Source organism: Marmota flaviventris, chromosome 2 (assembly GCF_047511675.1).
Source record: "Marmota flaviventris isolate mMarFla1 chromosome 2, mMarFla1.hap1, whole genome shotgun sequence".
NCBI classification, from domain to species: Eukaryota; Metazoa; Chordata; class Mammalia; order Rodentia; family Sciuridae; genus Marmota; species Marmota flaviventris.
The window spans coordinates 109930756-109954124 of record NC_092499.1 but is presented as its reverse complement, the minus strand read 5'-3'; the positions used below and the strand labels follow the sequence as shown (position 1 = coordinate 109954124).

The 23369-nt window shown below is 36.2% G+C and overlaps 1 protein-coding gene across 5 annotated transcripts in view; it reads left to right on the top strand.

The window, feature by feature from the left end:
* Window positions 1–23369, top strand: part of Herc1 (HECT and RLD domain containing E3 ubiquitin protein ligase family member 1) — a 192285-nt gene that overhangs the window by 155808 nt on the left and 13108 nt on the right. For all 5 annotated transcript variants that reach the window (XM_071608367.1, XM_071608369.1, XM_071608368.1 and 2 more), the window contains exons 49-70: window positions 346–616; window positions 751–964; window positions 2087–2292; window positions 3025–3152; window positions 3748–3875; window positions 4888–5088; window positions 6533–6663; window positions 7496–7695; window positions 7917–8022; window positions 8725–8871; window positions 9230–9331; window positions 10564–10737; window positions 12301–12594; window positions 13730–13795; window positions 13965–14090; window positions 14934–15072; window positions 16214–16395; window positions 17045–17200; window positions 17940–18062; window positions 19192–19294; window positions 20990–21159; window positions 22793–22931. In XM_071608367.1, coding sequence (XP_071464468.1) covers window positions 346–616; window positions 751–964; window positions 2087–2292; window positions 3025–3152; window positions 3748–3875; window positions 4888–5088; window positions 6533–6663; window positions 7496–7695; window positions 7917–8022; window positions 8725–8871; window positions 9230–9331; window positions 10564–10737; window positions 12301–12594; window positions 13730–13795; window positions 13965–14090; window positions 14934–15072; window positions 16214–16395; window positions 17045–17200; window positions 17940–18062; window positions 19192–19294; window positions 20990–21159; window positions 22793–22931 — 3506 coding nt within the window. The remainder of the gene's footprint in view (window positions 1–345; window positions 617–750; window positions 965–2086; window positions 2293–3024; window positions 3153–3747; window positions 3876–4887; window positions 5089–6532; window positions 6664–7495; window positions 7696–7916; window positions 8023–8724; window positions 8872–9229; window positions 9332–10563; window positions 10738–12300; window positions 12595–13729; window positions 13796–13964; window positions 14091–14933; window positions 15073–16213; window positions 16396–17044; window positions 17201–17939; window positions 18063–19191; window positions 19295–20989; window positions 21160–22792; window positions 22932–23369) is intronic.

Here is a 23369-nt window from a genome sequence, read left to right as displayed (position 1 = left end):
ACAAGATCCCAAAGCGGCTTTTGAGGTGCTGCTATTAATGTTTGTTGAGCTGGAGAGTAGTTACAGGGGATTACTCACACTGTGAAAATTCATGGGACATGAAAATTCCTACATGTTATTCTCTGGTAATTGGTGATACTTAAAATGTACACCAGTATTTATTGAAACAAGAGAAAGTTTAGCTTGCATAGTATTTTTGACATTTACTAAGATGTATATAACTAGCAATAGCATAGCTTTCATTTCATTCTGGTTTTTGATGCTGTGGATGGTATGTGGGGCTCCAGATAGTCCCTTAAGAATCTATTTTCTTTATCCATTTGAAGTGTTTTCCTTTCCTGGCAGTGGTTCGAGTTGTAGTCTGGCTGCTGGTCTTGAGTCTCTGGGGCTAACAGATATACGAACGCTGGTTCGATTAATGTGCTTGGCTGCAGCAGGAAGAGCTGGCCTCTCCACCAGCCCTTCAGCTATAGCAGGCACCTCAGAACGTTCACGAGGCAGTCACAGCAAGACCAACAAGCCCATTTCTTGCCTCGCCTATCTGAGCACAGCAGTGGGATGTCTGGCATCAAACACTCCTAGTGCTGCAAAACTGCTGGTGCAGTTGTGTACACAGGTAAGTTTGCTTCAGTATTTATCCTACTGCATAGCTTATTTCCCTCTGATTCTTGGAGAAACATTTATTTGAAATATTTTTGTTCCAAAATTATATGTAAAAATTAAGCCTGTTTGTTCTAATTGCCTCTTCAGAACTTGATTTCTGCTGCAACAGGTGTAAATCTAACCACAGTCGATGATCCAATTCAGAGAAAGTTTCTACCAAGCTTTCTCCGAGGAATTGCTGAAGAGAATAAGCTTGTAACCTCTCCAAACTTTGTTGTAACACAGGCCCTTGTGGCATTACTAGCAGACAAAGGGGCCAAACTGAGACCTAACTATGATAAGTCAGAAGTTGAAAAGAAAGGTAGGTTTTGTACTACTTAAATAAAGTTTTCTAATCAACTCAATTCATGCTTAAAAAAAATGTATTTTTGCATTGTTATATGTGATATTATAGTAAGTAAAATGTGAGCTTCTTAAGTTTAGAACATAAAAAAGTACATGGATACTTTTTCACTGTGTACGGAAGTATTAAAAATGCGCCAAATTAGTATATAGATTGTATTTTGACTCACCATATATAATAATCCTGGTAGATTTCTTTAATTAAAATTTAGATAAAGTCAGTGTTATAAAATAATTATAATTTTAAACACCACTATGTAATCAGTGGCTATCTTCTTTCTCTCTCTTTTTTTTTGGGGGGGGGGGAAGGGGGGAGGTGCTGGAGATCAAAACCAAAGCTTTGCACATGCTAGGCAAGTGCTGCACCACTTACTATGTCCACAGCCTGCATCCTGCCTTTTTTCTTTTTTTGAGAAAGGGTCTCACTAAATCACCTGGGCTGGTCTCAAACTTGTAATCCTTCTGTCTCAGCCCTCTGAATAGCTGGGATTACGGATGTGTGCCAATGCATCTGGCTTCTACCCTTCTCTTCATCAGGTTATTTGGCCAAAGAGATGGGCTTTTGGATACATCAGCTCAGTCCCTTGACTGGGTTGTTTAAATCCTTTTTCTTTCCCCCATGCGATTGAACCCGGGAGAAATCAAACAGGAGAGAGCATGCTAAGCATGTGCTCTCCTACCAAGCTACAACCCCAGTTCCCAAATTCTCTGAGCAGTGAAAGCCAAACTGTTATTTCTAAGGGCATGCTGCCTCTGCATGAGCATTAAAATTATTCCTACTGTATTTCTAGCCTACTGAGTTCTTAGAGCAAGGATTATTTATTGATGTATAATGAAATGTTTACTTGCAGTCAATTGAGACATTATAGAATTTAATATGAAGTAAATGCTTTATCTCTTATATGTATATCTTTGTGATATGATTGCTTGCAAAAGTGCTAATTCTTAAAAGAAATGGGTTAACCCATTTTTGTTTGTTCATCACCACCAGCTCTCACCTGGGCATCATTTCATTGTTTTGTTTAAGCAGGTTTAATTGCCCAATTGTATGCCCATCCTTCCTATGATCCTTCTGCTGTAGGCCCTCTGGAGCTGGCTAATGCCCTGGCAGCCTGCTGCCTCTCCTCCAGGCTGTCCTCACAGCATAGGCAATGGGCTGCTCAACAACTTGTGCGCACTCTTGCTGCGCACGACCGTGACAACCAAACTGCTCCACAAACACTGGCTGATATGGGAGGAGATCTCAGGAAATGTTCCTTTATCAAGTTGGAGGCTCATCAGAACAGAGTATGTATTTTGAGTATAAAGTGTATTAATCACCTATGTAAAATAGCTCAGTTTAGATCTTAGTTTCTCATCTCTCTGTCTCTGTCCTTCTGCGCTCACTCGCTCGCTCTCTCTCTCTCTCTCTCTCTCACACACACACACACACACACCAAGATTTGTTTACTAGTTACCAACTCTACTTTCTTTGTCCATTGGGTTGATATAACAGCATGCAAACAGGAGAAATCAGATGGGGGATGATGGGGAAAAAAAATGGAAGAATTAGCTTCACAAAAGATAAAGGCTTATTTATGCAAAAGGAAAAGTAATTGACCTATTTTAATCTAACCTACTGGGCTCTGACTAATGATAAGTACATTTGGAAAAAGAAGACTGAACTGTGTTACTTAAGTAATTTTAAAACCACTTCTTAGTCTGTTGTTTATTTTATAGAACATTCATGTGTTAAAATATTTGTATTTTATTGCATTAAATATGTTTAGTCAAGCTTTTAATATATTTTAGATAAGTGAAGTGAGTTTGGAAAAGCTAAGTCTAGCAACAATCAAGTAAGTTCTGATTAAAGGATTTTATCATTTGAAAAATTCTATGAAAATTAAAAAGACGCTACCATGGAACTGTGAAAGTGTTTATGCTATAATTCAATATGCATGGTCTCATTTTTTTAAAATGGCTTACAAATATATACTTACTTGAAGTATAGTTTTAAAGTACTATTCCCAATTTTTCCAGGTAATGACATGTGTTTGGTGTAATAAAAAAGGTCTCTTAGCTACAAGTGGCAATGATGGCACCATTCGAGTGTGGAATGTTACCAAGAAACAATATTCACTGCAACAGACCTGTGTATTCAACAGATTGTGAGTGTTTGCATCACTTGTATAACATTTAAGAGAATCCCAAACATGTCTCATCTTGGTTGTTAATGTAATCAAGTTGTCACTAAATTTTTTAAAACGTTTCTAATAGTATTATTAAATCTCCAATGTTTATTTTTACTTTACAGGGTAGTAATTCAGAAAATATAATTATAAATTAACTATATTTGACTTACTCAGAGTCTACTGGCAAATAAATTTTCAATTATATAAAACAGGTTAATTTTTTATTAGTTTTCAAGGATTGATTGGGAATTAGCATAATTATGTTACTTATATCAAAATAAAGCAGTTTTTATTATATTATAGCCAGTTGTAGGTATTTCTTTTCTGAGGACTTTCCTAGAGATTAGGTAAATAGAAATCAATGTATTTTGCATGATAATCATGTGTACAATGTTTATAAAATCTGCATATCTTTGCTAACAAATTATGTACTAATTAAATGAGAAATAGTATAAACATCATTTGGCTATTATGCACTCTAGTCTTAATGAAATCTTTATTTTAAAGTTTGAGGTTTAGTTTTCTTTTGAATAATAAGGATTAGAGTTTCATACAATTGGTTGTATTCTAGGGAAGGGGATGCCGAGGATAGCCTTGGGTCACCCAGTGATCCAAGCTTCTCTCCTGTTTCTTGGAGCATCAGTGGCAAATATCTAGCTGGGGCTTTGGAAAAGATGGTGAATATTTGGCAAGTTAATGGTAAGAATCATACATATAGTAGTCAACTACTTTTTATGCCTTTTAACCTTCTGAGTCCAAACAGTGGCTTCTCTATACCTTGAAAATCATAAGCTGTTTAACAACTATCAAATCTATGTAAAATGTGATTTAAATTAGAGCAAAAAAACTCATTTCTGATTTTTTTCTTGGAATTTCAACTAACCTAGTAGTTTTAAACTAAAAATTCTTTTGAGTATATTACTAAGTAATATTTGAGGAAAAATAGTGTCACTGAATTTTAAACTATGTAACCTTTTGGATCGCTTAAATGTTTCTATTTATATTTGCTTCACAGATACAAATTCTTGTTGATTTTTATTACACTTCTCTGGAAAATAAAAAATAAAATGCCAGGCACAGTGTGCATATCTATAATCCCAGTAATTCCAGAGACTGAGGCAAGAGGATTGCAAGTTCAAGGCTAGCCTCAACAACTTAGCAAGGCCCTAACTTAATAAGACCCTGTCTCAAAATAAAATTAAAAAGGACTGGGGATGTAGTTCAATAGTAAATACATATGGGGCTCAGTCTGTCATATCAAAAAAAAAAAAAAGAAAATGGAAAGGAAGAAAAGAAAAAAAATATAATCATGGGCTTATTAGTATTTTTGTTCATTTTTACATATTTGAGGAATGGCTATTGTACTTCAGTTATTTGAGGAATAGCTAGCTTTTACCCTAAATAAATAATTCATATTAATTTGGTCGATAATTATTAGGAAAGGTCTTAAGTATTTGGTATTTGCCACTAAATATTTCCCCTTTTCCCCTCCTATAACTGTGTAATTTTGTCTTATTAATAGTTACAGAAAACCTATTAATTTAATAATAACATAAATGAAGGATCCTGTCTTCACAGACTTATTAGTAAGCTATTATGAAATTAGGAGCTGCATTGAATATATTAATAATTTAAGTAATTTTTTTGTTGTTCTTGTTATTTTTCTCAAATAATTAAATAACAAATAGTTAATAATTTCCCCCCTCTATAGGAGGAAAAGGATTAGTAGATATTCAACCTCATTGGGTATCTGCCCTGGCTTGGCCAGAAGAGAGTCCAGCTACAGCCTGGTCAGGAGAGTCTCCAGAATTACTGTTGGTGGGACGGATGGATGGATCTCTAGGACTGATTGAAGTTGTTGATGTGTCTACCATGCACCGTCGAGAACTGGAGCATTGCTATCGAAAGGATGGTAAATGCACTTGTGTCTAGTTGAAAAAGTTTGCCCCAAACCACATAGACTTGGTGTTTTGGCTCTTGCTTTCAAAAATGATAAGTGAATATTACTTTTGGGTTTTATTTCCTAAATTATCTACTTGGTGTTTCACTTGAATTAGTTACTAAATTGAAATATATTTCTCTTCAAACTTCTCTGCCAAAATGAGATTTAATATTATTATAAATGCATATTAGTCATTCATCCTGTAAGATTCCAAAGTCTCCCTTGAAAGTAGAATTGTCCAAGAGAAAAAAAGATAATAATCATTGGTAGAGATGAAATTGTTAACAATGAGTGAAATTGAGGAAATGGGAAAAGGTGGAAAATTCCTGGTTTGACAAGAGAAATTCAGAAGTCTGTTTCCATTTATTTTCTTACCATGTACTGTGAGTAGGTAGGCACCTTAGTAGTTTTAGTTAGTAACTTTGGGGGAGTTGTGTAATTTCAAAGCTACAAGTGCTTGCTTACATGGTACTTCACTAACAGAGTAGAAGTTTTTCAGTAGCTCAGTGGTAGAGCACTGCCCATCATATGTGAAGCCCTGAGTTCAATCCTCAGTACTACAAAAGCAAACAATACAGAGTAGAAGAGGTTTTTTTAAAAATTTAATCTTTAAAAAATAGCTCATGGGGCTAAGGCTGTAGCTCAGTGGTAGAGTACTTGCCTCGTAGGTGTGAGGCCCAGGGTTCGATCCTCAGCCCCACATAAAAATAAATAAATAAATAAAGGTATTGTGTCCATCTACAACTAAAAAAATATTTTTAAAAAGTACTTCAGTGGGCTAGTGATATAGCTCAGTTGGTAGAGTGCTTGCCTTGCATACACAAGGCCCTGTGTTCAATTCCCAGCACCACAAGGGGAGAAAAAGTTTATAACATTCACAGGGTTCAAATATTTAGAAATTTTTAAAGGGTATGGAGTGAAAAGTCTTTCTCCAATCCAGTCTGTTCCTACCCCCCAATTCTTATACTGTTTTTTCCCCTTCTTTTTTAGCCTTTCAGTGTTATATAAGCTTTAAAAAGCAGATTGTTTTGATAGAATATGGAAACACACAGAGTAGGGAATATTAAATAAGCAGAAGAAGGGACAGCTCATTTTCTATAACTTGAGTTATTTCACTTCTCAGTCATTAGTTCAGCAACTTAAAATAAACCAAGGTATTCAATTGTTGTCACTCTTTTGTAACAACAATCTGAAAAAGAATAAAAGATTAAAAATGAGGTACTTTGTCACTTAAAAATGAGTTTTAGAGTGGGTTACATGTAAGCCTTATAGTAGGCTTACTTTTTGTCTAATGCAGTAAAGAGCTATTTGGAAATTCACAGTGGTTGCAGTAGGATATACTTGTTTCAGAGTATCAGAAAATAACAAATAAGTCTCTCTCTCTTGTTTCTTTATCTTGTTATTATCATATTAGTATCTGTTACTTGCATTGCTTGGTTCAGTGAAGATAGACCATTTGCAGTGGGATATTTTGATGGAAAATTGCTACTGGGCACAAAGGAACCACTTGAGAAAGGAGGCATTGTTCTAATTGATGCACATAAGGTAAATGGGTCTTCACCAGAGAGTTTATTTTTCTTGCTTTCTATTCGGTACCAATTTCTTTAAAATGTTTACATCATGTACTTAAGATTTAATGTTCTATTGTTACACAAACTCTTCAGTCCATGTATGTATATGGAAAAGTCTATGTTAAAAAAGAAAAAAAATCAAGCCATGAAAAAAGTAAAACCAAAACAGTGATATGGGAATATGCTGGGAATACTCCCTTTTCAGTGTCTCTTATTGATGCCAGAAATTTCACTCATGAAGATGATTCCTTTATTGTAAACAGTTTGATAATTCAGATGTTTACAGGACACCTAGGCAGGTGACATAAATGCCTGAAATCTGGAGTTGGGAGTTATGGAAGGAGGGTTAAAAAACATCAGAACATGTGATCACAACCATATAAACACAAAACATGTCACACATTTTCATAAATGTTTGTCCATTTGGTGATGGGTGCTGCTTCTTTTTTACAGTTTCTTCTTTTTCACTGTAATGAATATCAGTCAGTAAAAATGACTCTTGAAATGCTCATGCAAATGAAAAATAATGTATCTCTCGGGAGTCAGAATTTAATAATTCCTTCTGATTAACATTTATTGATGTTTGACTGTCACAAATATATATATATCAAAGATTATATTATAGGGTAAGTTTATTTAGTAATTGGAAATGACATGGCAGTGTGTGACAGGCTTAAAATGTTGATTTCAAAGTAATTGAGTTATAGAAATATATCATAAATTATTGAATTTAAACAATTTATTTGTGAAAGAAAAATCATTTTTTTCCCTTTTCTGATTTTTTTCCCTCTCCCTATCGTTTCAAGGATACTCTTGTCAGTATGAAATGGGACCCGACAGGTCATATTCTTATGACATGTGCCAAAGAAGAAAATGTGAAACTCTGGGGACCTATTTCAGGATGCTGGCGCTGTCTACATTCACTCTGTCATCCATCTATTGTGAATGGCATTGCTTGGTGCAACCTTCCAGGGAGAGGATCCAAGTTGCAGTTACTAATGGCTACGTATGTTATAAATTGTGCGCATATGCATGTGTGTCTTAATTTTTTTTTAATGTCGACTATTATTTGCACTAAATGTGGCTTCTCAGTAGTCTTAAACAGTTTTTTGCCAGTTAGTGTTCATATAATTTGTAATACTGTTAAACACCTCAAAGAAATAAAGAGTGCTTTTCCAATGTGAAACTTAGTATGTAATCTTCTATGTGATCAATTTTTTTTTTAAGTGGCTGTCAGAATGGCTTGGTATGTGTTTGGTGTATTCCACAAGATATAACACAGACCAGTATGACTAGTTCAGAAGGATGGTGGGACCAGGAATCAAATTGCCAGGTAATGTTCTGGTGTTTTTGAAGACTTTCTCTGAAATCATAGATAGTATAGCTAATCAAAGTAATTCTCCCTCAGTAAGATACTTAGCACAATACCCCAAAGGGCAGAATCCCTTAAAGAATTATCAATAATTGTTATACTCTGTGTGCTTTCTGAATTAGTTTAATTTATTTGAGTCAGATACCATAATTGTTAAGATGAAATATTTAATGCATATTAAATAGTGACTGTTATGATGGTGATGAATAGAATCAATGCTACTGTAATCAGTTGAATCTTAGGTACAGTGAAGTAGGAACACCATGGGTACATACTTTCCAGAGTATCATTCATAAAAATGAAAGTTCCATAAAGCTGAAATTTTAAAAATTAAACCATTGGCTAAAAAAAATAGAAATCAGCATGTTCTTGTCTCTGGAGGATAACTGGTACTTGAAAACGTAGTCATTTCTGCCAATTTGAAGAGTAGAAAACTAGTTTAGAAATGGATCTGAAAAAGTGAAACTCAGCTTCAGCAAAGGAGAACCAGACTGATGTTTTATTATTTACTCAGTCATGCTAACTAATCATTATGAGAGAAGGTGTTCCCCTCTCCCCAGTCCCTAGTTTTACACTGAAATGTAAAATTTTCAAGAATGAATTATAACTCTTAAACCCATAAATTGCTTTTATTTTAATATATGTTAAAAACAATGATTGCAGGATGGATATAGGAAATCGGCAGGAGCCAAGTGTATTTATCAGCTTCGGGGACACATCACTCCTGTTCGAACTGTTGCCTTTAGTTCTGATGGGTTGGCCCTGGTGTCTGGTGGACTTGGTGGGCTCATGAACATTTGGTCTTTAAGGGTAAGAGCATAAACTTATTTTTATTTTAAAAAATATTTTTACATTGACTTAAATATGTGTGGTAAAAATTATTTGATGTAATAATATCTTGAATACCTAATAAACTCCTTTAAGAATACTCATCCCTTAGAAAAAATAATAACAATCCTCTGCCCTTTAATTTTTCTTACTGTTGATAAATATTCTTAAGGTCCTCAAGGTCCTATAAAATTTGGTTGTCAGTAAGTAATTAGACGTTGTTGAATTTAGCTGAAGTATAGATATCAGAATATGTTTTTATAAATATAAAGTATAAATTTTAAATGTCAGTGATGCCTAAGGTTAAATAATGTATACTGACAAATTTATCTCATTTTAGGATGGCTCTGTCTTGCAGACAGTTGTGATAGGCTCTGGAGCTATTCAAACCACAGTGTGGATTCCAGAAGTTGGGGTGGCTGCTTGCTCAAATAGATCAAAGGTAATGTTACAGTTATATCAACTTATAGGATATAAGCCTATAAGCAGTTTTAGAAATCATGGCTAAGCACCTTACTTCATGGATGACAAACGTATCCAGAGAGATTGTTATATGCTGGAGATAATGCAGCTATTTCATGGTGGAATAATTAGAACCCAGACCTTCTAATTTATTGTCTAGTACTCTTTCTACTATTCTCTGGGCTTTGGTGAAAGGGCTTAATTGAGTAATTTCATTTCCATTGAAAGATATAAAATGGATTTTTTCTTTCTGTTGTGATTTTTGGCATAACACTAAGCTATCTCAAAAGAATTTTCTCTGGGGGGAAAAACATCGTGAGACATTTAATTCAAGTATGCAAAATATATCGTGGCTTTTAAACTTAAGGCTCTAACAAAAACACTAGTCACCTTACTGTGAAGTAATTTAATGATGTGATATCTCCTACAGTAATTGTTTCTCATACTCTTAAAGATTAATGCCAATGTGCTGTTTGGTTTACATTTTAGGTGGTTAAATGATATTAAAAGAATCCCTAAACCTGCATGAATAGTCAGTCCTATTAGAAGTAAAATATAAAAATTAACTAGTTCTAAGAATATTTTGTAATACCCTAGGCAGTAGTAGACTGTGTAAATAAACCATAGAGCCAGAGTAGAACAGTTCTGCTGCTTTGCAAATGTGTTCCTTAGTAGACAGAATTGTTTCCTCTAGCATCCCTGTGATTATATTATATTTTAAAAATATACTATGTACCTTTACAAGTTCTATGAAACAGCAAGTAATTGGCATTGTTTCTTAAAGAGAATTAGCTATGCCAAGGTAGTTCACAAATTTTATGATTCTTATTCACTCAATTTTACAGACTGGTGTAGTGGTATACTCCTGTAATCCCAGTGACTCAGAGACTGAGGCAGGAAGATCCCAAGTTCAAGGTTAGCCTCGGCAACCTAATGAGACCCTGTCTCAAAATAAACAATAAGAAGGGCTGGGGATGTATCTCAGTGGTAGAGTGTCTCTGGGTTCCAACCACAGTGCCAAAACAAATAAAAAGACCATTTTACTTAGACAAAATTTAAGATGTTTTGAAATACAGCCTTTTTGGAAATCAATGTCTGAAAAAGCAAAAGTGTTTAATGTCGTTATGGGAAAGAATTTCTGAGATTGAATGTTGATAGTATTATCTTATCTGAAAACAAATTTATTATCTGCCATGATTTATTTTCAACCAGGATGTTTTAGTTGTGAATTGTACAGCAGAATGGGCCGCTGCCAATCATGTTTTAGCAACTTGTAGAACGGCACTGAAACAACAGGGTGTTCTGGGATTAAACATGGCTCCTTGCATGAGAGCATTTCTGGAGCGGTTACCCATGATGCTTCAGGAGCAGTATGCCTATGAAAAGGTAATTCATTGCATTTACTCCTAGAGATCTGCAGGTGCTTAGTGTTTTAGAATTTGAATTACAGCTTTGAAATTATTCCTTAAAGACCTTAAGTCTGAGGAAAGTAAGTGTGAATATTTGGACAGAATCAAAGTCAATTGTGAATTGACTTAGAATTCCTAAGCCTATTCTTAACTTTATTTTTACTGAAATAAAATAAAAACAACTACCAAATTTGTATCATTAATATCATTCTTTGCCAGATGATTTTATATATATATATATATATATATATATATATATATATATATATATTTTAGTCATAGGAGAACACAATGTCTTTATTTTACCTTAAAAAAAATCTATTTATTTTTTAGTCATAGGTGGACACAATGTCTTTATTTTATCTTATGTGGTGCTGAGGATCAAACCCAGTGCCTCACACATGCTAGGTGTGCTCTCTACCTCTGAGCCACAACCCCAACCCATCAGGTGATTTATTCACTACAAAGCTTCTTAAAGTATCTATGCCTATGAGTTTGATCTTCCCTTTTCTGGCCCATATATCTGGTTTCGTATGGCTCTGCAACAAAGTTGGGGGGTAGGAATGGATATGGATGTACATCCTTGCCATGTACCAAGCAAATCTTTGTGGGAAGTTTAATAGAACAGCTAAGCTGAGCTGAGTAACATCATTAAATACTAGAATGAAAAACTGTGGAATTTGGACCTATTGTCCAGGCAGATCCTCAAGTAGCCTGCATTTTAGCCCTCAGTAGTCACAGTGTGCTGCCCTTAAACAGGACTCTTTGTGTTTTTTGCCAAACTACATTAATATAATCAGTTGTTACCATACCTAGTTAATTTCACTGAAGTGTTTGCCCAAATTTTCTTTTCTAAACCCTCAGTCTCTTACAGAGTTACTGTGCCCTGACTAGGGAGTACCATAGAAGAGGATGGGATTTTCTTTTGGTGACTATCAGGGTTCTCTTGGTAATGGTAGAAAATAGTAGGTCTCCATGATTTAGTTGTTATCCCCTCACCACACCTTCTTTTTCAATCAGGAAAAAAAAAATAATGAAAATTTATTAAATGAATTGTGATCTCCTCAATTGACTCCTGGAACAGAAAATGAATATTGGTGGGAAAACCAATAAAGTTCTTTGATTTAGTTAGTATTATACTACCAACGTTAGTTTCTTGGTTTTGCTAAATATACCATGGTTATGTTAAAGATGTTAACATTAGAGGAAGTTGAGTGAAGAGTTTATAGGAATTCTCTATGTTACTATATCTGTATTTCTGTAAATTTAAAATCTTTTGAAAGTAAAAATCTTAAAATAGTAAACAAAAATGATGGGGCTGGGGTTGTGGCCCAGCGGTAGAGCATTCGCCTAGCTTGTGTGAGGCCCTGGGTTCACTCCTCAGCACCATATAATTATAAATAAAATAAAGGTATTATGTCCAACTGTAACTAAAAAATAAAATATTTTAAAAAATGATTACAGCTTTTAGAACATAGTAAGTTAATGTATACTATTTGGCACAAGCTCTTCAACATGGCATCCTTGCATTTTCTCTTAGCCTCATGTGGTTTGTGGTGACCAGCTTGTTCACAGCCCCTATATGCAATGTCTGGCTTCCCTTGCTGTGGGACTTCATCTGGATCAGCTATTGTGTAGCCCTCCAGTGCCACCACACCACCAGAACTGCCTCCCTGACCCTTCATCCTGGAATCCAAATGAGTGGGCCTGGTTAGAATGCTTCTCAACCACCATTAAAGCTGCTGAAGCCCTGACCAATGGAACACAATTTCCAGAATCTTTTACTGTTCCAGATCTAGAGCCTGTTCCAGAGGATGAACTTGTATTCCTAATGGTAAATGTTATACAAACAGCTATTATTTGGAGCTGAGATTGTATCAGGGGTGTTTGGCATACAGAAGACCCTTAATAAGTTTTTGCCAGCTTGGATAGCTAGAAGCATGTTGTTAGATAAACTGAAAATATGTTTTGTTCAGATGGTCATTTTCAATCTGATATCAGGTCTCTGTGGTGAAAGATGTTGATTATATGAGAGTTCTTGTATACCTACTGGCTCTCAGTGAAATAGTTCCATATTTTTCCATTTTTTTCCTATATGTGTTTGTTTATTGTAGCATTTTTTTCATGATCAACTTGTAAAATTTGTACCACATATGGATTCTAATTTATGTAGTACTTCAGTCATGCTTTTAATCAGTGCCAAATAAGAATATGAAAGAGCATTCAAATTATCATTTCTTTTTGACTATATTTGAAAGTGTCTATCTAGCTGTGGAAACTATGATGTAGGTAAAATACTTGTGTAGACAACCCCTTTATGAAGAATTATGTATACAAACATTTGAACATATAATATAAAACAGACAAATATGAATTGAGGAAAATTATCTAAATATAGATTATTTTAATCAAGAAGTGTCCTTTTGAACTCATTTGGCCCAAATCTGTCGTTTTGTAGATGCAAAAACTGAAATATAAAACGATGAAGAAACCTACCCACAGCTGCACATTCACAAAAGCAGTAAACCGTATACATGCCCTTGCACCTGTGGATGCTCAGTAAACATATGGGTAGCTTTGAAACACCAAGGTTTTAGTGAAAGTGTTTATAATAAAGGCATTAAATAATAACAATAATAAAATCAAGTTTGAAATGATTATAAAGTTCTTCTTGCAGGTTATGGTTACATGTACTTGTAGTCTTAGCTGTTCAGGAGGCTGGGGCAGGAGAATCTCTAGATCCAGGAATTTGAAGGCTATCCTGTGTACATAGCAAGACCCCACTAAAAAATAAATAAACAAATAAATAAATAAAAAGGCAAAAAAACCAAAAACTCGCTCTTATTTTGTCATACTATTTCCATGATCTTTTTTGGAAAAAATTTGTTAGAAGACTTTATTAATAGGTAAGAACAGAAATTGTGACTAATAAGCAGGATTTTGATACTGATGTCTTCCCTGTCTTACAGGATAACAGTAAGTGGATCAATGGCATGGATGAGCAAATTATGTCATGGGCAACTTCTAGACCTGAGGTCAGTAAAGATGAAGACGACTATATGGTGGTTCTCAGTAATTTTATTATAAATGTGTGTGTTTTGTGTCCTGGTGTCTCCCTTGGAGGCTGGCACATGCTTGATACCCAGTACATGCTTGTTTGAACAAATGGATGAATCTAAGTTTTAGGTGATTGTGGTTTTCTAGGACTGGCACCTGGGAGGTAAATGTGATGTATACCTGTGGGGTGCTGGTAGACATGGACAGCTGGCAGAAGCAGGAAGAAATGTAATGGTACCTGCCTCAGCTCCCTCATTCTCACAGGCACAACAGGTAACTAATAGGGTAAAAAATGGAGAGAAAACTTGGGAATTGATAATTCCAATTCCTTTGCTGTCAGTAACTTATTGGGGGATAAAGCTTGTCCATTTCATAGTCTATTGTGAAGAATCATTAAAGAAAGTTATGATGGGTAGCCTCCCAATAAAAGCTTGCTAAGGTGTTTTTCAGACTTAAGACATTTTGTTAAAAATTTCTAAATTTCTCTTGCTTCCAAATGTAATGAATTAACAGCATGATACAGTAGGCCTACATAGTACATATTTGTGGAAGTTTAAATACTCCTTCTTAGTGATTCTCTGCTTGAGTTCACAAACTCCCTAGGATATTTAGGCATACTTCATTGGTATCATTCCCCACTTCTAATAATCATGGTAACATATTTCCAAACCTTTCTGAGGTTATTGCTTTTTTCTTTTGTTCTTTCCTACCTTAGCTATTCCAGAGTTCACTGCTCTTCCTTATATATGTCCCCTCTAGTTTCTTCTTCTTTCTAGTCCAGTCTTCAATGTTTCCTCACCACCCTTCCCACTTCCTTCTTGTATCTGTGTTGTATTAATGGTATTGTTTAACTCTGCACAATTGGCTGAAATCCCTGTACATAACATGGTTCGAAACTATCTTAGATAGGCCTCATATGTCTCTTGGTTAAGTAAGCGGTTTTATAGTAATCAAGAGATATAAGAAAACCATAGTTAATAACCTATCCCCTGTAGTTAAAATGATAGAAGGACTGATGTGAAGGTATCCTTGGGATACATGGAATCATTCAAATGTTTGTACATTAAAGTGAAATAATAAAAGGGTAATATTTTTAATTGTTTGCTTTTATACTAGGTCGTATGTGGTCAGAATTGTACATTTGTTATCCAGGCCAATGGTACAGTGTTGGCTTGTGGAGAAGGAAGTTATGGCAGATTAGGACAAGGAAATTCTGATGACCTTCATGTGCTGACAGTTATTTCAGCCTTACAAGGTAAAATTGTCCTTAATTTTGAAATGTTTAGAAATTATGACCTAATCATAAAAATATTTGCTTATCTTGGAACTCTTCTCACACCTTTGTTAGATTAAATAATAAGTTTTTCACTTATATTTGAATTTTTGTTTAGGCATATATACAGTCTTAATTTACATATTTTAAGCTATATTATTTTGCAGGTTATTTATAATAGCAATGCTAGCATTCAGTGATATATTAAATAACTGTTTTTGAAACCTACTGATGATTGTAACCAAATTCTTTAAAATTATAAAAGTATAATTTGACAGCTGTTAATAGCAGTAGCAATCAGGCTTGTGTTTCATTAAAATTAAAAATCAATTTATATGGAAATGTGCAAATGGGCATCTCTAGCAGAGTTCTGTGAGACTCGGTGAAAGAAAATCTGTGGGAAAACCACTGAGGGAACTTCTGGCTTGTTCTCTAAGTGAACTCTTACTTATTCTGAAGCCTAAAAAGAAAGCATGGAGGGCTTTTTAAGTAAACAAACAAGTAACAGTTCAGAACAGAAAGTTCTAAGTGTTTTCCTGGAGATCTGGGTGGAAAGAGTGTAACAGTGGAGATGGAAACATTGGCTGGTGGCCTGTCTATATTCCTTCTGGTCCCTGGCTTCGGGACCTTGCTCAAACTTACTATATCTCTTTGTGACTCAGTGTCTGCAATTGTTAAAGTGGTGATATTAGAATCTGCTTCCTAGATTTTGTGTAAGAACAGGAAATGAGGGCCTGGAGTTGTGGCTCAGTGGTAGAGCCCTTGCTTAGCATGTGTGAGGCCCTAGGTTCGATTCTCAGCACTGCATATAAATAAAAATAAAGGGAAAAAAATCAGGAAATGCGAAAATTCATGTAAAGCATTTATAGAAGTGGCTAGAATACAGTCATTAGTGACTATAACTGCTGTAGTCATCATCTTTCTGGTCATCATCATTGTTTTATGTGACTGCTTCCAATTTTGCCAGATTTTGGCTACAGCTTTGATTTAAAACAGGTTTATTTTTATTTCTGTAATACTATTTTGGTGTTTTTCAATCCTGGGGGTGTTCTGTTGTGGCTACAAATAAAAGAAAGAAGTTTTAATATCCAGTGACACCTGTTGGATTTCTGCTCTATTCCAGGCTTTGTGGTGACCCAGCTGGTGACTTCCTGTGGTTCTGATGGGCACTCCATGGCCCTGACAGAAAGTGGTGAAGTCTTTAGCTGGGGAGATGGTGACTATGGTAAACTTGGCCATGGGAACAGTGACAGGCAGCGGCGGCCAAGGCAGATTGAGGCCTTACAAGGAGAAGAAGTGGTACAGGTCAGAACATGGATAAATTTGCCTTTGAATATAAATGTACTAGTTGTTGAATAGCATTCTTAAATTTAGGTAACAGTAAATAATAGTAAAAATATGCAAGTATTATAAAAGATCCACTTTTTGATTGTAGATATTCATTCTTGAGCTTGTCAGAAGTTTGAATGGGCTTTGGTATAAGAATGGACTTCCTTTTTTCCTGAGCCAGCTGGTTGGTGCAGGATTGGGTGCTACAGATCCTTGAAAGAAACTCTAAGAGCTTACTTAAGTTCTATCATTTTTTGTTACACAAGCTGATTTCATATACATTTTCTTATCTGTTAGTGATCTAAAATAATATTGTAAAATTACATAGCACCCTAGGAATTTTCAAAGAATTTCTCCATTCATCATCTCATTTAGTATAGATCAGTTAATCACAGCTAAAGAATAGCAACAGTTACTCTAATGTTTGCAATTTAACTTGGTTTTCCTGAGGCTGGTGAGGGAGATCAGACTTGGAGGAGCAGGAGAGTCACCTGGGCAGATAGAATAGATTGATCTTGAAGATCCTAACTTGTCACTACATTAATAACCAAAAGTGTCTGATTTATTTTTTTTCTCAGTATCCCCTCTCCTCAAAAACATTTTGTCCTCCTTGGTTCTGTCCTAGATGTCTTGTGGCTTTAAGCACTCAGCAGTGGTAACTTCAGATGGCAAACTGTTTACCTTTGGTAATGGTGACTATGGTCGTCTGGGTCTTGGCAACACCTCTAACAAAAAACTTCCTGAGAGAGTGACTGCACTGGAAGGATATCAAATTGGACAAGTATGGAATAAGTCAATACAGTGTTTTAACTGAGAGGAATTTATCCCTTTTGTGTGTACTTAAGACATTCTCCTTTCAGGAGGGCTCAGGATCACTAGTTGTACTTTTGTACATTTTGGTTGGTCTAGTTGATACTTTTTCATAACTTTTCCAATGAATGACTATGAATTCATATTTTAGGACAAACAAATGTCCTTATTTCAGGATATGAATATTTTAAAACCTCCAGAGGGTGCTAATAAAACTTGCTATAAAACTTTTAAACAATACAGATGTTTGTGGCTCCTTTCTGGCACTCTTGAATTTGATGGCTGAATTGCAGCATCACTGATAGCTACTGCTCTCATCAATAGTTGATCTTGCTGTGCACATTCAGAGTATTACCAGCAACAGAATAATATAGGTTTGTCTTTTTTCCCTATATCATTCCTTAGACACTTTCTGGTGTGAATGAATATTTTGATTTGTATGTATTTGTTCCTATCTTTTGTACTTTTTGATTCTTAGTCACAGATATTTGAAGGATTTCACTTTGAAGAAGAAAGTTATTTGTTTGTGGACATTAGAAATTATTTCAATTAACCCATTTTAGTTAACATTTATAGTAGGTGCTGAAGCCAATAAAAATCTTTGGAAATATAACCAAATTCTCCAATGAAGTTGAAAAAATGATCCCAGAGACAGAGTTATGGTGTTTTAGTCTTAAAATTTGCTTTTTTAATATCTCTTATTTCTCCAGGTGGCTTGTGGGCTAAACCACACTTTGGCAGTGTCAGCAGATGGCTCCATGGTGTGGGCTTTTGGAGATGGAGACTATGGAAAGCTAGGCTTAGGAAATTCCACTGCAAAATCTTCACCTCAGGTCAGTTAGTGACTTTAATCTAGATTTTGTGTAATGAAAACTAGTTTTCATCTATGTCAGTACCTCTTTTTAGTTGGAAATAATTTACCTTTAACATTTTTTGGTATTTCTTAATGAAGTTTAGAAGCTTCTGTTGATTATTCTTGACTGTCTACCATTCTAGATCTTGATTTTAAATAAGTCATTAATAGCTAATGGATGTGAAAATTCTGCAATAATAAACTTTTGTCTCTATAGAGAGCCTAAATACTACAGGACTGTGTCCCATGTAGAGGAGAAATATTTAGAAACATCTCCAGGGTCTCTTTTGGAGGGAACCATGGACAGTCTTTATAATCCTCTGCTTACAGCTGCTATTTAGCTTATCATTACCCCTGAATTAAACAGGTGTGCATTTCCTTTTAAAACACAGTATAAAGGAAATTTGAGTATATAAAGAAATACATTAGAAACTGTTATTCACATCTTAGAATGTTCCGCTGTGCAGAAGACTTCCCTTGCAGTTCTTTTATGTAGATTTTCTTCACACATTTGTGAAGTATGCATACTCAGTTTACTTCTGCTTCACACTCAACATAATCTACAGTCTGTGACATCATGATAGCTAGACTAGTGAATATTCAACTAAGGATGTAGAGAAAAAGGATGCCTTTGCTAGAGGACATAGAAAGCAGCTGTTGTTACCTCTGACAGCTTAAAAAGTTTAACAGGGAGCAGCCCATGGCCTATGTGGTCTTGCGTGGTTTTAAAAGCTCATGGTGTTCCCTTTGTTCTCTGTTGCCCAGAGGAATGTTTCCATTTCACATGCGCCCTTGCATACTCTTTCCCCAAAATTTATTTAGTTCACAGAGCAGTAGGTGATACTTAGTAATTTTATTAGAAGATAGTCTTTGACTTTGTTCAAATTCAAGAGCCGCCCCCCCTGCCCGCACCTCCTCCCTCTGCTTTTTTGGGGCACCCAGGATTTAACTCAGGGTCTCACTGAGTTGCTTAGCACTTCACCTTTGCTGAGGCTGGCTTTAAACTTGCAATTCTCCTGTCCCAGCCTCCCAAGCTGCTGAGATTACAGGCGTGCGCCACTGCAACCAGCTCCCCTTCTTAAAATATGTGCCTTACAATTATTTTGCAGAAAGTTGATGTCCTCTGTGGAATTGGAATTAAAAAGGTTGCTTGTGGAACTCAATTTTCCGTTGCTTTGACCAAGGATGGTCATGTGTATACGTTTGGTCAAGGTAAGGTGTTTTTCAGCTTATATTGCTTGTTATGTGTATACACATATTATAGAGACATTTGCCTTCTCCTTGTATAGAAGGTGATCTGAATGTTGAATACACACTGTGACCCTCATTCACTCGCTACTTTCTGCTCCTGTTTAACTTTTTTTTAAGGACAGTCTATCCAAAGAGCTATTCTGACCACTGTCTTTCACTATATCCCTTTTCTACCGTAAAGTGATGAGCATAAGTCAAATGGTACTTTGGCTATTGGAATAAATATACACTTAAAAAATATCAGTTTCTTTCTTCCCCTTTCACAAGAAGATAAGGTAGGATCAAGTTCTAATGTCTAATCTTGCATTAAAGCTTCTCATGCCAGAGCCTTCACTCTTGCTAGAAGTGTCCCTTCCCAGGTCTCTCCTTTCCTCTTTTCTAACACCTCTGCCATGCTGACGCAAATAGTGCCTAGACCACCAGTGCTCTTCCCTCGCTCCTCATCCCTTCCAGGGATTGGGGCTGCAGATCTTAGGTAGTGAAGAATTCATAGACACTCAGGCTTCAGATCCTGAGGAGATTCACAACTCAAGCATTCCAAGTGGGATTCCTTAGCAATTGGTTCACTTTCTTAAGTGAGATCTGTTGCTAAGTTGTTGTGACTGAGGGGTTTGGGAGGCAGCTGTGAGAGAGAGGAATAAGTACACCATGACTAAAGTTTTTGGTGTTGAGAGAACACTGATTCCACTGACTTGAGAAATAAATTGGTTTGTGGGGAAAGGGAGGTAAGGAGGTAAGTTTTAGTCATGTTGAATGGGGGCCCTCTGTCCTAGATACATGTATGTAAATGTCTAGCAGGCAATGAAATCTGGAACTCCAGAAAGATTAGTTATAGAGGTGTAGCTTGAGAACATAATTAAATAATGGTAGTTGTTAAAGCCTCATTAGTAGGATCTAAGAAATCCAAGGAGACAGTGTAGACTGGGGGAAAAATAGTAAAATTGTGAGGCATGTGAGCACAGAATGAGGACTCGGGAAAGCTGGATTTGAAAGGAGTAGTAAGAGAGGTAGCTGGTGAGCCAGGGTAGTGTGGACTCTCTGAGGGGCAGAAGAAGCTCAGGCTATTATCAGAAGGTTATATGGAGTTCCCATAGGCTGGACCCTGAGAAGCGGCCTCTGTGTTGGGCAACGAGGATCCAACTCATAGCTTTGAGAGTACGGTTTCAGAGCACCATGGAGAGTGGAAGTTAGGCTGCCAGAGGCGGCCATGCCAAATGAGCCTAGAGGACACTGAGCAGCAGAGATTGGCCACTTGTTAGAAATTAGGCAAAGTGAAGAGAGAAGTTGGATGGAAATTTAAGAAAAAGACAGATTGAATGACATCTTTTTTAAAAAGGAAGAAACTTGAAGGCATTTTTTTAACTATGTGCCAGTCCATTCAAACATGAGGATACTAAAGAACCTCTTGGTTTGAAATAAGCTACTGATTTAGATTTAATTTTTTATTTTTATTAATAAGGGATCTATAGAATTTTATAAAGAAATAGCTTCAAATGTTTTATTTGCTTAGAATCTGGTGTATTTTGTCAGAATAGCAGCTTTTGCCCTAATGAGTTATATGTCATTGCTGTTCCATCATAAGAAGTTAAATGACTGACTAGAAAATGGAAAAGAACTTTGATGTGTCATCCATAACACTTCCTCTTATTTTTTCAGATCGTTTGATAGGCTTGCCTGAGGGACGTGCCCGCAATCATAATCGGCCACAGCAAATCCCTGTCCTGGCTGGAGTAGTGATTGAAGATGTGGCAGTTGGAGCTGAACACACACTTGCTTTGGCATCAACTGGAGATGTATATGCCTGGGGGAGTAATTCAGAAGGGCAGGTAAATATCTTGCTTGCTACTATCTCTATTCTAGAAATCTGACAACATTCTTCGTTTGGGAAAGGGATATGATAAGAAATTCAGAAATTCAGAAATCCAGGCACATCCCTTTGCCATGGGACTGATCATTTTGTGTCTAGTTATGCATCTCTCTCTCGATTGCAGCAAATGAAGTATTATACCATTGTTTTAAAAACAACAACAGGTTAGGTGTGGTGGCCAGCTTCAGCAACTTAGTGAGACCCTTTCTCAAAATAAAAAATATAAATGACTGGGAATGTAACTCAGTGGTAAAGAGCCCCTGGATTCAATTTCTAGTATAGACAGACAGATAGATAGACAGACACACGTGTTAACAGCAGCCAGGTCTATAATTCCAGTAAATCAGGAGACTGAAGCAGGAGGATCACAAGTTTGAGGACAGCTTGAGCGGCTTAGGGAGACCCCATCTCATAAATACAAAAGGACTGGAGGTATAACTCAGTGGTAGGGTGTATCTGGTTTCCATCTTCAGTACTGCAGAAAACAACAACAAATATCTGGCAGGATAGCAGAGTTAGTGGAGTGATTAATGGTATTAATTGAGCGCACACATGTATGTGTGTCTGCACACACTGATAAATGCCTGGCACATAATATGAAGCACTGTATAAATATTTGCTATCATCATCATTGCTACAGTAATACATGAGATTAGGTCCAGGTCCTGGGAACATCAGTTGATCCCAAAAAAGGAAAGAATGAAACAATAATAATTTTATGTTTTATAATGTGACAGTATATAAAGTATGGGAGGATGTCTTATCATCCTCATTATTCATGAGTGTAAACTGAATCTCTGAGAGATTAAGAAAAGACTCAAAGTTAATGTGTTCAGCTCCACTTCCTTCTATAGGTGGAGCAGAAAGAAACCTAGGTGGGAGATGTCTAAGATGCTTGCTACATCATTGGCTTTCAGCCCCACGTGCAGGACCACCTCTTCTTTCTCCATAGATCCTTTCTGGATTTCATTCCCCTTAGAACCAAGAACCTAAAGTTCAAGGTCTAGTATTGTTCATAGTAGCCTCCATTTGGCCCTTCTGGTCTCCTCATCTCTGCATTAGCAGGTGAGAAAGCTGCTCATCACTGATTACAAGTTGTCTTAATGAGGAGAGAGCTAATGTTGAAGACACCTTTGGGAATTCCCTGGCCAGGCCTCCATGTGATCCTCCATACTCATATTGAGTGGCTTAGCTACTATAACACTGGTGCTCTCGTTAGGTCCTAAGAACAGATATATGGAGATCCATGTATTTTGTATATGTTTATTGTTACACAGACATCAATGTGTTTTAAGTAAAGGCTATACAAATCATTCTGCTACCCATTCCCTTTTCAGAAATGGAATCCATGAATGTATTCAGTCCTTATGACTAATCTACAAGGTTTGGAATGGCCTAGTTGCAGCTTAGTTTTTAGGAAACATTCTGTGCTATGAGAAATGTTATGATAGAGAAAAATCAGAATTTATTTTATTAATGTTGGTGCTTGGTGTGATATTAGCAAATTTCATCATTTAGCAAATTTCATCATCTTAATTTCTTAATCTTCCTCTTTCTAATTGAATCTCTGTATATTTATTATTTACTCTCAGCTTGGCCTCGGCCATACCAACCACGTTCGAGAACCAACTCTGGTAACAGTTCTGCAAGGGAAAAACATTCGGCAGATCTCAGCTGGCCGTTGCCACAGTGCTGCATGGACAGCGCCACCTGTCCCACCAAGAGCACCAGGTGAGGGACATAATGGCCATACTTCTGCAGCTGCTCTTTCAGCAATACCCCCATTGCAGTATTTATTTGCTAGTCCCAGGCTAAATCCAGCATCTGTCTGCCACCATTAAGCAAGCCTTCTCCCTTACAACTAGAGCATTTTTTTGTGCTATCAGAACCATAAATACTTCACAGCTGGCCTTTCTCCTGCTGATTTCAGTATGAAGCTGTTCTTTTCTATAGCTCCAAAAGAAAACATCACTTAGGCAAACAAAAATTTCTAATTTTAGAGAGGCAACTGAGAATTTTTTTTAACATATAAAAACGTGACAAATAGCTTCCTAAGGCTCACCTTTAGAAATAAAGATTAAAAACCCAGTTAACCATTTGAAACATGATGTCTGGGCATTGGCCCAGCAAATCCAGTTGCTGCCATTTTACTCCATTGTGTAGCGCAGG